Genomic DNA, 15,077 nt, shown 5'->3' with positions numbered 1-15,077 from the left:
CTTATTTGAATAATTTCTAAAATATATTGTTCAGCAAAGAAGCAAGAGGCAAAAACAGTGCATAGAATGCCACACATTATTTTAATGCTATACAAAGAATACACATAAATAAGTATATATATAAATATATATGTTATTATATATATTCTTATGTAAAATCAAATTACCTCTGGAAGGATATAGAAACCTATAAGAGAAGTTGCTTCCAGGAAAGAAAATTCTGTGCCTGGCAGATTAGAATAGAATGGTATCTTAGAGATTGCTGGTTGTGTACCCAATGCCCCCATTCTTCCTTATTAACAAAAACCACAATTTTATTTGGGTACCTATCTATACTGCCAAAATATTATACCTCTCAGATTCTGAATACTAATAGATGTCATTTGGTGGGGTTTCCAAAAAGACTCTAAGGTGAACTAAATCAGTTGAGAAGTGAAGGTCATTAACCCTCACTCTTTTCTCATGGAACAGGCATGGGACTGACACCTGAATTTCTGGCTTAAACCATCAGCAACTTTGAGGACAAAAGTCAGTTTTCAAGTATGATAAAGAAAGTAGAGAGAAATTGGTGACGCTCTGGTTTCAGTCTTTGATGTTCATCTCTGAAACTCTTCTATATGAAAGGAAAAGAATTTTCTAATTTGTTGGTCCCCATATTTGGAGTTCCTATTACATGAAATCAGATATACACTAACTGAAACAGATAATGAATTACTTTTACTGAACCCGTTTTTTGAATTTTCAAAATTTTGAATCATGTGCATACGTTCCCTTTTTTATATAAATTCAATTAGCCAAAATCGTTGGTTTTTGATATAATGTTGTGATTCACCAGTACTTTTTCATTAAATATTTTTAAAAAGGTATTCTTTTGGTAATACAGACAAAAATATAAGACAAATAAATGCTAAAAGTTTTGGTAATTATACAAAAGAAAATATACAAAATCCTCTCATGTACCATCATGAAACATTACTATGGGAACATCAGGTAAGGTAAGGCAGATCAAAAAAGTCTTAACAAAGAGAGGTATGAATAGGAAGGAAAGCAAGGGTAGAAGCAGAAAAGGCAGACAGACTATTATCTGATCAGGCAAGAGATGGTGGTGGCATGGAACAGATTGGTGGCAGAGGAAATGACTTTGAATAAACAAATTTTGGAATAATAGTCAAGTCAATATAATGATGAAATACAAATGAGAAATGAGTTATTCAATGTAGAAGTCAAATATGGATCTTAGGATTCTATCTTGGACAACTTGGTGGATATGGGCTCATTTACTGTAATGACATCACACATTAAGATTTTTGGGTATTATTGAGTGTACATCTGAAGTTTGTAATAATAAATGTAATGTGGGTGCCTGGATGGCTCAGTCGGTTAGAGTCTGCCTTCAGCTCAGGGCATGATCCCGGACTCCCGGGATGGAGCCCTGCTTAGGGTTTCCTGCTTAGTTGGAGAGTCTGTTTCTCCTTTCCCTTCTGCCCCCCCCACCACCCACTTGTGTGCGCTCTCTCTCTCTCTCTCAAATAAATATATAAAATATTTAAATAATTAATAACATGAAATCATTCAGGTTTTTTTTTCCTAGCAAATGTCAGTCTTTCACAGAGGAGACAGATATTTAGATTTAAACAGTTTGGGGTTTTTCAAGCAACTACAATGGAGGGAGAGACTAAAGGAGTTTAGATTATTTCAAAAAATGTACTTAAATGATGGGCTATAGAAGGGCTAGACAAAAAATAAAATCAGAACAAGGAAAGAATGAATGATAGTATGAAGAGGATTCCGCCAATGGCTTGCGACACTAGATATTCAACAATTGTGACCGTACTAAGGATAGATGAAAATTTGAACCTGAAGGTAGAAGGTGATAGCCAAAAGTATATGTTTCAAGTCTATATATTAGAGATACATCAACCACAAAAATAAAATAAGTCAAAATTGGAGATTTTAAGCAAAAAAGTTCAAGTTTTGAGTATAGGCTGATCTAAGTACTCCAATATTTCATTTTCCCAGCAATAAGACTCCACTGAAAAATAAATGCATATACATAAAGTAATAACAATTATAGGAGAAGATACATAGAGTATAGTTACTTAAATTAAGAATGCATCTGAGAGGAGTTTAGGAAAGGCTTAGGCTTCAAGCAAAGAATATGTTCAAGAGAGAAATAATTTGAGATGCAATTTTTAGCCCGTAGTATCTCCCACTGATTTTAGACAATTTAGTTAGGTAATAAATAATTTATTTAATTTTCTTGTTGTCTTATCTGATCCACCTGTAAACATAAGTCACCTGGCAACTACCTTACTTTAGAAAATGACAGAAACTTGTCTCCTGGTGACCTTTATAAATTTGTTTGGGATCGGTGTAACTCTAGCAGTCTGGAGCTTCCTGTTGCTTTATATTGCACAGGAGGATTGACCCAACCAAAATAGATGCAATGAAGAGAACAAAGAGTTTGAGAAGTTCTTTGTAGATCCTGGATATCAACCTTTTGTCTGTACTGTCATTTACAAATATCTTCTCCCATTCCGTGGGTTGCCTTTTTGTTTTGTTGACTGTTTCCTTTGCTGTGCAGAAGCTTTTGATCTTGATGAAGTCCCAAAAGTTCATTTTTGCTTTTGTTTCCTTGGCCTTTGGAGACTTATCTTGAAAGAAGTTGCTGTGGCTGATATCGAAGAGGTTACTGCCTATGTTCTCCTCTAGGATTCTGATAGATTCCTGTCTCACGTTGAGGTCTTTTATCCATTTCGAGTTTATCTTTGTGAACGGTGTAAGAGAATGGTCGAGTTTCATTCTTCTACATATCGCTGTCCAGTTTTCCCAGCACCATTTATTGAAGAGACTGTCTTTTTTCCATTGAATATTTTTTCCTGTTTTGTCGAAGATTATTTGACCATAGAGTTGAGGGTCCATATCTGGGCTCTCCACTCTGTTCCACTGGTCTATGTGTCTGTTTTTATGCCAGTACCACGCTGTCTTGGCACACACAAAACAGATAATCATATCAAAAAATGGTCAGAAGATATGAACAGACACTTCTCCAACGAAGACATACAAATGGCTATCAGACACATGAAAAAATGTTCATCATCACTAGCCATCAGGGAGATTCAAATTAAAACAACATTGAGATACCACCTAACACCAGTTAGAATGGCCAAAATTAGCAAGACAGGAAACAACGTGTGCTGGAGAGGATGTGGAGAAAGGGGAACCCTCTTACACTGTTGGTGGGAATGCAAGTTAGTGCAGCCACTTTGGAGAACAGTGTGGAGATTCCTGAAGAAATTAAAAATAGAGCTTCCCTATGACCCTGCAATTGCACTGCTGGGTATTTACCCCAAAGATACAGATGTAGTGAAAAGAAGGGCCATCTGTACCCCAATGTTTATTGCAGCAATGGCTACGGTCGCCAAACTGTGGAAAGAACCAAGATGCCCTTCAACGGATGAATGGATAAGGAAGATGTGGTCCATATACACAATGGAGTATTATGCCTCCATCAGAAAGGACGAATACCCAACTTTTGTAGCAACATGGACAGGACTGGAAGAAATTATGCTGAGCGAAATAAGTCAAGCAGAGAGAGTCAAGTATCATATGGTCTCACTTATTTGTGGAGCATAACAAAGAACATGGAGGACATGGGGAGATGGAGAGGAGAGGGAGTTGAGGGAAACTGGAAGGGGAGATGAACCATGAGAGACTATGGACTCTGAAAAACAACCAGAGGGTTATGAAGGGGCGGCGGGAGGGGGTGGGGTGGGGTGGGAGGTTGAGGAACCAGGTGGTGGGTAATAGGGAGGGCACGTACTGCATGGAGCACTGGGTGTGATGCCAAAACAATGAACACTGTTATGCTGTAAATAAGCAAATAAAAATAAATAAATTAATTAAAAAAAAAGAGAACAAAGAGATAACCACTCAGCTGGCAAGCAGAGCATGAGCTGTTTCTGCTGGGAATACAATAACACAGCTCTATTCACTTGTGCTGGGAAGTACACACCTGGAACACAACAGGGCTGTGCAAAGATAGCACCAAAATAGACTGATGGCCAAAACTGAAATTCAAAAGGGATGCTACAATCAAGATGATAGAAAGTGAAAGAGCTGTTTGCAGTTCCCTCTTCTCCCACACTTATTTTTTACACTTTCTCCACAAGTTCCTAACTAATGACATTTTTTTTTTTGCACTCAAAAAAAATTTTTTTTTATTTTTTTTATTTGTTTATTTACAGCATAACAGTGTTCATTGTTTTGGCATCACACCCAGTGCTCCATGCAGTACGTGCCCTCCCTATTACCCACCACCTGGTTCCTCAACCTCCCACCCCACCCCCGCCCCTTCAAAACCCTCTGGTTGTTTTTCAGAGTCCATAGTCTCTCATGGTTCATCTCCCCTTCCAGTTTCCCACTCCCTCTCCTCTCCATCTCCCCATGTCCTCCATGTTATTTGTTATGCTCCACAAATAAGTGAGACCATATGATACTTGACTCTCTCTGCTTGACTTATTTCGCTCAGCATAATTTCTTCCAGTCCTGTCCATGTTGCTACAAAAGTTGGGTATTCGTCCTTTCTGATGGAGGCATAATACTCCATTGTGTATATGGACCACATCTTCCTTATCCATTCATCCGTTGAAGGGCATCTTGGTTCTTTCCACAATTTGGCGACCATAGCCATTGCTGCAATAAACATTGGGGTACAGATGGCCCTTCTTTTCACTACATCTGTACCTTTGGGGTAGATACCCAGCAGTGCAATTGCAGGGTCATAGGGAAGCTCTATTTTTAATTTCTTCAGGAATCTCCACACTGTTCTCCAAAGTGGCTGCACTAACTTGCATTCCCACCAACAGTGTAAGAGGGTTCCCCTTTCTCCACATCCTCTCGAACAAATGTTGTTTCCTGTCTTGCTAATTTTGGCTATTCTAACTGATGTCAGGTGGTATCTCAATGTTGTTTTAATTTGAATCTCCCTGATGACTAGTGATGATGAACATTTTTTCATGTGTCTGATAGCCATTTGTATGTCTTCGTTGGAGAAGTGTCTGTTCATATCTTCTGCCCATTTTTTTTAGAAGAATGAAACTCGACCATTCTCTTACACCATACACAAAGATAAACTCGAAATGGATAAAATACCTCAACGTGAGACAGGAATCTATCACAATCCTAGAGGAGAACATAGACAGTAACCTCTTCGATATCAGCCACAGCAACTTCTTTCAAGATATGTCTCCAAAGGCAAAGGAAACAAAAGCGAAAATGAACTTTTGGGACTTCATCAAGATCAAAACCTTCTGCACAGCAAAGGAAACAGTCAACAAAACAAAAAGGCAACCCATGGAATGGGAGAAGATATTTGCAAATGACAGTACAGACAAAAGGTTGATATCCAGAATCTATAAAGAGCTTCTCAAACTCAACACACACAAAACAGATAATCATATCAAAAAATGGGCAGAAGATATGAACAGACACTTCTCCAACTAGTGACCTTTAAATGAGTCCCTCAGTTCACTGACTTCTTACATTTGTTTTCAACTTATGTAAACTGATAGTTTTTCTCCCCAACCTGATACTCATCCTTTGAATTCTCACTCTAAACAATACAGCACACCAATGGCAGTTCTTAATCTTCCCTCTGATAATACACTGAAATTCTAACATTCAAATTATATAATATTGTATATCATTTAAAGTCCAGCAAAATGTCACTCACCAGAAATAACTATATAAGCAATATGTTGCATATTTTTCATCTGTGTTTTTCTATGTTTATATTAAAGTTATATACATATAAATGATATTATCCCATACAATTTAATTTAAATACATGAACCTGTTATAAACTCTTTATTATATCCCATGCCGTTGCACTAGGGGCAACTATTAGATATGCAATGAGTTTGTAGTATGCTTTATTATCTGGTAAGATGTGACAAATCGTTTTTAAAACTCTCTTCCACTTGGTGAAACTTTTACCATACATATACACTTTCTAGTTTAGAATAACTGCACCAAATGTCTTCTGAAAATCTCTGCTGGACTGTTTCTTGAAATTGCATTGATTTTATGAATTCATTTGAGGAGAAGACATCTTTAAAATGCTCATGTGTCCTTTCCATGTACATGGTTTATCTCTACATTTAATCAGGTTTTCACTTAAATACTTTTCTAAAAATTTTTATTTTTTAATTTCTTTTCAGTGTTCCAGAATTCATTGTTTATGCACCACACCCAGTGCTCCATGCCATACATGCCCTCCATAATACCCACCACCAGGCTCACCCAACCTCGACCCCCTGCTCTTCCAAAACCCTCAGATTGTTTTTCAGAGTGCACAGTCTCTCATGGTTCATCTTCCCTTCCAATTTCCCCCAATTCCTTTCTCCTCTCCATTTCCCCATGTCCTCTGTGTTGTTTCTTATGTTCCACAAATATTGTGAAACCATATAATTGACTCTCTCTGCTTGATGTATTTCACTCAACATAACCTCTTCCAGTCCCGTCCATGTTGATACAAAAGTTGGGTATTCATCCTTTCTGATGGAGGAATAATACTCCAAAGTGTATATGGGCCATATCTTCCTTATCCATTCATCCATTGAAGGGCATCTTGGTTCTTTCCACAGTTTGGTGACTGTGGCCATTGCTGCTATGAACATTAGGGTACATGGCCCTTCTTTTCACTACATCTGTATCTTTGGGGTAAATACCCAGTAGTGCAATTGCAGGGTCATAGGGAAGCTCTATTTTTACTTTCTTGAGGAATCTCCACACTGTTTTCCAAAGTGGCTACACCAACTTGCATTCCTACCAACAGTGTAAGAGGGTCTCCTTTCTCCACATCCTCTCCAACACATGTTGTTTACTGTCTTGTTAATTTTGGCCATTCTAATTGGTGTAAGGTGGTATCTCATAGTTTAACCATTTCTACTATGATCCTTAGAATTCTTCTTTCTTCCTTTACTTACTGTGTTGGCCAGGACTTCCTCTTTCACCCTAAAGTGTACCAATGATGACCACAGGACATTCAGCTGTGTTCTTTTAAGGGGCATTACTTTTGGCAAAAGGGAGCTACCTCCTCCACGGTTTTGCTCTCTCCCTGGGACAGTCCTACCCAAAGACTAGTTGATAAGAGAGAAAAAGGGTCTGTCTGGCACACAGGTCTCAACTTACATGACTCTGAAAAGCCAGCCAGAGATTGCTATGTAATTATGTAAGTCTTATTTTTGTTTTTTGTTTCCTCAAATATTTTTAGTTGGTTTCCACCCATGCATGCATCCATCCGCTGAACACTTTAGGGGACCCTCTGTAGATTTTTGGAATTCTCTTTCTATACAGTTCTCTCTCCTCTAGTACTCTACCCTGTGAGCTCTGGCTACCTTGGCCTTCCCTGATTCCCATGTCCTTCTCACCATAGGAAGACTGCCAGGCTACACCTATGTTCACCCTCCCTTCAAGATGGCTTGGAATCTCTCTCCAATAAGTTGTAATAATCTTTCTCCAATAAACAGGACTCAACTCTTTTGTTTCCCATCTCTTTGGAATCCTTGACCTCCATTATCTCAAGTCCAGTGTCCTCAGAACAATTATTTTGTATATTTTGTACAATGTTTTGTTGTTGTTTTGTTGAGAGGATAAATCAAAGTCCTTGTTGCTCATCTTGACAAACTAAAGTTCCTCTCCAGTAGGTAAAATGCTGGAAAAGCAGAGGAAAGCACCATCCAACTTCTGAATCTTCCCTGGGCTCGGGGTAGGATATGTGACCACATAAGCTCCCTATCCTTCCCAAAAGTCAAGAGAGATCTGTTTTATACCTGAAACCTTAGTATCTTGGGTGAATTAAAAGGTAACGCACCTCTGGGGGAACCTGAGGTCAGAGTGATTTGGGGACTTCAAAATTTGCATAAGGAATTTGGAGAAAATGGATTTTAGGACTGTAAGAAGGACAGTGGTGTACAGAAATGGAAAAATCACATGAGATGTGACTACTTCAGTACCTTAAAGATTAAGCATGGCACTTAGATTTATTTTTAAGGGAAGAGACTATCAAAATGTTTTTTCTTGCATGTGGAGACAATAGGATGTGTACTCAGAATTAATATGAGCATCTCAGGAAAGACCATGTAACTAGGAATCTTTTCTCACAGGGTTAAGCAAGGACAGCTGCATCACCAGACCACCGAGTTAATTATGTTTGGCTCTAGGGAACCCAGTTTCTGTCTTTACTATTAAGAAGAGAACCTTATGCCAATATTCCTTGAATCACCAAAAACAAAATCCACACAGTATCAGCATGAAAATAAAGTAATCTTTCTCTCCCTCTCACACAACCAGCTTGATGAGGGAGCTGGTTTGCCTGAAGACAAAGCATAAGCTGACACCCTGCAACCTCCTGGTTCTCTAGCCTACTGCTGGGTGGGAAGTGAGACATTCTTCCAGGAATCTCCCAACTATCTTAATGTTAACACCTTGCTAGAAGGGAAAACAACCTTAACTTGATAATGACAAGGCCTCTGATATCTTAGGGTGTCCTCTTTAGCATTATCTTGTAGATCCTCTTTAGCATATGAAAGTTTTTCTGAAACCTCCCTTTTCTTACTTCCCCCAACTCCAGAGTATACAATCAGCCACTCCTTGAGACTTCAGTGCTACAGTTTTTTCTGCCCACAGTTTTTTCTATCCCCGTTAATAAAACCACCATTTTGCACCAAAGACATCTCAAGAATTCTTCGGGCTCCAGACCTCACCCCACCAAACTTCACCTATATTCCAAAACCACATCAAACTGTTAATGAAGTTCTCCTCATTATTTAAAGAAATTCCTCTAAAATCCTTTTAACCACTTTTTCATACCCTATGTACTTAAAGGAATCAAGCAGCTATCCAACTCTCCACCTTGCATCAAGTCGTTTTTTTTTTTTTAAATACTCTAACACCATATAGTATAGACCTTTATATCCAATATTTGCAATTTACCAGCCAAGGGATGTTGGAAAAACAAAGATCATATTTGTTGAAAATAAGAAAATAGTACTCTCTACATTTCAGATGCCTTTAAAAATTTTGGAATCTACTCACAAGAATCAGTGTTTAAGGATCTTTTAAAAGTGGCTCTTGCTTTCACCCTATGGAATTTTGCAAATAAAAATTATGTCTGATCACTGAGTAATGTTATTTGATTAGCCTAAACCCTAAATTCCCTATACCCATGTAAATAATGATATCACTCCCTACCAACTACAATAATATGTTTCCTCACCCATTTTCACTAGATTGTGACTTCCAGAATGTTAACAATTGATGCCCTATCATTCACCAGTGTGACCTTTGTCAATATTTCTCCATAAATTTTTATTTTCTTTTTTTTAAAGATTTTATTTATTTCTTTGACAGACAGAGATCACAAGTAGGCAGAGAGGCAGGCAGAGAGAGAGGAGGAAGCAGGCTCCCCACTGAGCTGAGAGCCCAACATGGGGCTCCAAACCAGGACCCTGAGATCATGACCTGAGCTGAAGGCAGAGGATTTAACCCACTGAGCCACCCAGGTACCCCAAATTTTTATTTTCTTTTCTTTTTTTTTTTAAAAGATTTTATTTATTTATTTGACAGAGAGAAATCACAAGTAGGCAGAGAGGTAGGCAGAGAGAGTGAGAAGGAAGCAGGCTCCCTGCCAAGCAGAGAGCCCGATGCGGGACTCGATCCCAGGATCCCGAGATCATGACCTGAGCCGAAGGCAGCAGCTTAAACCACTGAGCCACCCAGGCGCCCCAAATTTTTATTTTCTAATGTATAACCTGAGATAGTAATCCCTGTCCTCTAGAACTGTTATGAAGATGAGATGATTTAAAAATTTAAATGTCTACATACAAACTTAGGTACCTAACATTAGATACCTAATAGGCAAATGAAGTTTGGTCAGGTACTAAGAGATCCACAGTAATTCCTGATACTAGAGGGACAGAAAGTGGGTAGGAAATATTCGCTATCCAAGCATTATTTTACTGTCTGGAGTTACAAATCCCAGAATAGAAACAAAGGAAATAGTAAGAGATATTTCTATAACGGTGCCCTTCTATGTATTTGAAGCCCTCTCCACAATAACTTCTGACACCCCTGTTTTAACTCTTTGGTTCTAAATCCGTATACAATAGGGTTCAAGGCAGGAGGTATGAGGTGATGAAGGACATTGAGCAAGATGAGGATGTCCATGGGGACCCTCTTTCTGGCCACATTTGTCAGTACAACAACCAGCAGGATGGTGCTGAAGAACAGGATGAGGATGAAGTGAGAGCCACATGTGCTCAGGGCTTTGACAGCAGCCCCTTCCGCCTTGAACCTAAGCACAGCTCTTAGGATGAAGGTGTAGGAGAGGAAGATGAGGATGAAATCTGAGCCCAGTAAAGTCCAACCAGCCACAAACTGATAGATTCTGTTAAGGGTGAAATTGTCACAGGAGAGCCTGGACACAGACAAGTTGGCACAGATGCAGTTCTCAATGACATTTTTCCCACAGTAATGGAGCCGGGCAGAGAGAATGGGGACAGGTGAAAGCAGCAAAACATTCCGAGCCACAATGAAAGCACTAGCTTTGGCCACAAATTGGTCAGTGATGATGGTTGGATATCGCAGTGGGTGGCAGATGGCCACATAGCGGTCATAGGCCATGACCATGAATGTGCAGGACTCCATGGGGAAGAAACTGTTCATAATGAACATCTGGAGAAAGCAGGCTGTGAAGCTGATGGACCTGAGATCAAACCAGAGGATGGCCAGGACCTTGGGGATGACCGTCAGGCAGAGCACAATGTCCAGCAGGGAGAGGAGGCTGAGCAGGTAGTACATGGGCTCATGCAGAGAGGTCTCCAGCCAGATGGTGATCAACAGGGTGGTGTTGGCCCCCATGGCCAGGAGGAAGAGGAGGCCGAGGGGCAGGGACAGCCAATGCTGCCAATCCTGGTAGTTAGGGAAGCAGATGAGGAGGAATTCTGAGAGTGGAGAAATGGAGTAGTTGCTGTGCAATGTCATGAGATAAATCCTAAACTGAGATTTCACCTGGGTTTAGGTATGGTAAGACACGGGAATTACATCAATAGAAAACAAAACTGTCAAAATGCTAACATTTATTCATCCAGAAAACTGTTGAGTATATAAGAGCAATCTCAAATGAAAGCAAGGTTCAGTGAAAACATATATGAATATGGAGGGGACTCGGCAAGTTATTCTAAAGTTAATTCAGAGAAACAAATAAGACAGACTACCCACAAGGTTTAGAAGGAAAATGAGAAGAATTACCCCATTAAAACATACTCTAAAGCTACAAAAAATTTTTCAAGTGAGACTAACATGTGATATGATAAATCAAATTACTAATTATAGATTCCATAGGTCAGAAATCACATCCCCAATGGCATCACAAAGACAGCAGATGCTTTCAGATGCAAGCTCCTCAATATCTATAATACACTCATAGATTCATCAATATCTTTACCTAGCTCTTCTCTTTGCATCTAGCCAACTCAAAGATCTATCCCTCCTCCCAATTACAATCCTCCCACTTCTGATACAATGTCTGCCCACCTCTGATCTTCTTAGGAACTTTGACTTTTTAATTATCCATTCCATTTCCTATGTAGTCAGTCTCTCCATAGATCCTTCCCACAGATATACAAAATGCTGAAGTCTCTCATGTCTTAATAAATTTCTATACCTATCCCACATCCCCATTTGTTGTAAAGACCATGATTTCAGTTTTGAACAAAGATACCAAATCTCTCTTATCCCTTTTTCTTTTACACCCAAACTTGAGGAACCAGACAAAGGACATCTAAAAAGAGGCAACTGTGGCTTCAATAGTTCAATTGAGCTGTGATCAGTGTGTAAACAAATGCCTCTAGAATGGTTCTAAAGATGTTAAAAAGGAGCATCTTTCAGAGGTATAAATATAATGGCATAAGCAAAGATTAGCCTGTGTAGTTGTACAGAAGAAGAAAAGTTGGTAATTCTTAAATTCTCCCATCTCTTCTGGATTAAATGACTGAATTTCACAAAACAGTTTCTGAAAATATTTGATGTATGTTGTAGAGGCAGAGATGATGGACCCAATTTTGATATGTTGAATTTATAGAGTCTGTAAGCTATCAAAATGTACACAAGTCTGACTTCTACAGAAATAAGTTTGAATTCACTTGAAACCTTGGAGTTAAAGGAACAGAATTAGAAACCACCAGCACATAGGATATAGTTCAAACCACTGTTACTTTTATTTCTCACCCCATACTTATCTTTTCCTGCCTATTCTGCCATCCCTGAGAGAGGCCTTCCTTGGCTCTTTATTCTTTTTCCTTCCCCTTATGTGTAGCCCCTATGCATGAACATGCTTCACAAATCCCAGTCTCTTATCCATCCAACTCCCTGTCTTCATTCTTTCCTCATACTGTAAAGAATGGTTCTAAATTAAGCTCATCCTTCTGCTACCTGGATTTCACTAAGAGTGTACTTAATAAAAATGATAAAAAAGGGGAGGATACAAAGGAAGAGGTAAAAAGCAAAAGGATCAGATGCCTGGATATATTGCCACATAGAAGTTTAGACATGAATATGAGTCAAAATTTTGACATATTCCATTAATAATAATTATTAGAATCTGACTCTCTACTAAAGAAAGTAACAGTGATCAGAGGGAAGGTGGTTATTCTATTCTTTTCCACTTTGGTTTAACCATGCTTAGAATAGTGTCCAGTTCAGTGAACCTTGGTTTCAGGAATATTTTTGAAACTTTACACCTAGAAAATATCCAGGATAAAAAGATCCTTAAGAACTCATGATGAAGAACACTTTAGGAAGATGAAGATATTTTACCTTAGCCCTAATGGACCTGGATGCTCAGTGTCGTGCTAAACTCAAAACACTGTCCCTGTTCCAGAACCATACTTTCACTCTCTGGAACCCCTACACTGGTTTTCTGGTCAGGCCAGAAGTATTTCAGTCATGTACTTGCATGAAATTTCCAGCCATATAAAACATGGGATCCCTTGTATTCAATGATACAGAATTGATGAGACTCTAGATATTTTCTCTTCTGAATGTTCATGCATCTTGTACCACCACCCACAGCCAACTTCTAGTATCATGGGAGCCAATATAAGAATGCAGAGAAGGTCTCCTGTTCTGAATCTTCCAGCAACTCAGCTCTTGTGGGCCTAGCACAGCATGGTCTTCTTCCCTTATCCCTGAAACTCACCAATGATGTAATAAATTGAGTCCTGCTTAAGGAGTCAGCTGCCTGCAACCAGTTACTGGAACCAGAGCTGCTTCCTTGGTGCTGATGAAAAAATCTAGAGGGTTTTATGATCTGCAGTCAATTCCTCACACTGTCCCACACCTGTCTCCATGCCATTTGGGAACAGTCCTGGTTTGGGTTACTAAAACCCTGGGGCTGATGAGCTGATCTCCTGGGAACCTTCATCTCATCTTATGTTATGATGCTACTGGGTGCCAGTAGTTGTGATGTGAAGGACAGGATTCAAAACTGACTTGAAATTCAAATCTATATCTAACAGCTTAGATATAGATTTATCAGATATAGATATATATGACTCCACAGACCATCCTTCTAAACATTATACCACTTTCAACATTCTGAAATGTTACATTGAACCTTTCCAGAATTTCTTAATGAAATTATCCTACCTGTTTTTTTAAATTATCCTGAATTCAACTCTGCTATTTGATATCTACAAGGAGTGAGCAACAAATTTACCTTTTGTAAATCTCAGACATTCAATAAATATTTACTTATTATTATCAACCATATAACTAGCACTAGAATAGTCACAGGTATAAAACAGTGTATAAAGTAGTTAAGGTCATTGCCCTTATTGAGATTCCTTTATAGTTTTCACATTACATTATAGTATCAGTAGCTTACAATTGTTCGTTAAATAAAACCAGCTATCTTAATATGGACTACTCAACACTGCACATGAACTGGGTAGACAGATCACTGCCAGTTTTTTTCCCCATTAATGCAGTGTTCTAAACACACATTGTTAGAATATAGTAGGATCAACATATTTTTACCTAATTAATGAAATAAAGGTCATACATAGTCTGACCAGTGTATTTAGAACAACTTTAAATAGTCACAGGCATAAAATAGTGAATAAAGTAGTTAAGGTCATTTGTATTTATTAATTGTATTTGTATTTGTATTATTGTATTTGTATTATTGTATTTATTGTATTGTATTGGAGCTATTTGTATTTATTGTATTTAAATCAAGGGCATAAATAATCTGGCCAGTGTATTTAGAATAGCGTTGCTTGAAAGAAGTCACTGTGGCCAATGAAAAAGGCTATTGCCTATGTTCTCTAGGATTTTGATGAATTGAGTCACACAGAGGTCTTTCATCCATTTTGAGTTTATCTCTGTGTATGGTATGAGAAAATGGTCCAGTTTCATTCTTCTTCATGTGGCTGTCCAATTCTCCCAGCACCATTTATTGAAGAGACTGTCTTTTATCCATTGGATATTCTTTCCTGATGTGTCAAAGATTAGTTGACCATAGAGTTGAAGGTCCATTTCTGGGATCTCTATTCTGTTCCATTGGTTGATGTGTCTGTTTTTGTGCCAGTACCATGCTGTCTTGATGATCACAGCTTTGTCATATAGCTTGAAATCAGGTATCCTTTTTCTACATTCCCCTGGCGATTCAGGGTCTTTTCTGGTTCCATGCAAATTTTAGTATTGTTTGCTACAGCTCTGTAAAAAATGTCAATGGTATTTTGATATGGATTGCATTCAATGTGTAGACTCTTCTGGGCAGCATAGACATTTTAACAATGTTTGTTCTTCCAATCCATGAGCACGGAATGTTTTTCCATCTCTTTGTGCCTTCCTCAATTTCTTTCCTAATTGTTCTGTAGCTTCTAGAATATAGATCTTTTACCTCTTTGGTTAGGTTGATTCCTAAGTGTCTTACAGGTTTTGGTGCTATTGTAAATGGAATTGATTCCTTAATTTCTCTTTCTTCAGTTACATTGTTAGTGTATAAAAGT

General features: G+C 38.5%; 1 protein-coding gene across 1 annotated transcript; it reads right to left on the bottom strand.

The window, feature by feature from the left end:
* Positions 1-10,077: 10,077 nt before the first annotated feature.
* Positions 10,078-11,046, bottom strand: LOC123948708 (olfactory receptor 56A1-like). Its single transcript, XM_046015876.1, has one exon. It carries the CDS (start codon positions 11,044-11,046, stop codon positions 10,078-10,080), a length of 969 nt encoding a protein of 322 aa, XP_045871832.1.
* Positions 11,047-15,077: the final 4,031 nt, after the last annotated feature.

The sequence above is a fragment of the Meles meles genome, chromosome 8 (genome assembly GCF_922984935.1).
Source record: "Meles meles chromosome 8, mMelMel3.1 paternal haplotype, whole genome shotgun sequence".
NCBI classification, from domain to species: domain Eukaryota; kingdom Metazoa; phylum Chordata; class Mammalia; order Carnivora; family Mustelidae; genus Meles; species Meles meles.
This window is presented reverse-complemented; position numbering and strand designations above follow the sequence as displayed.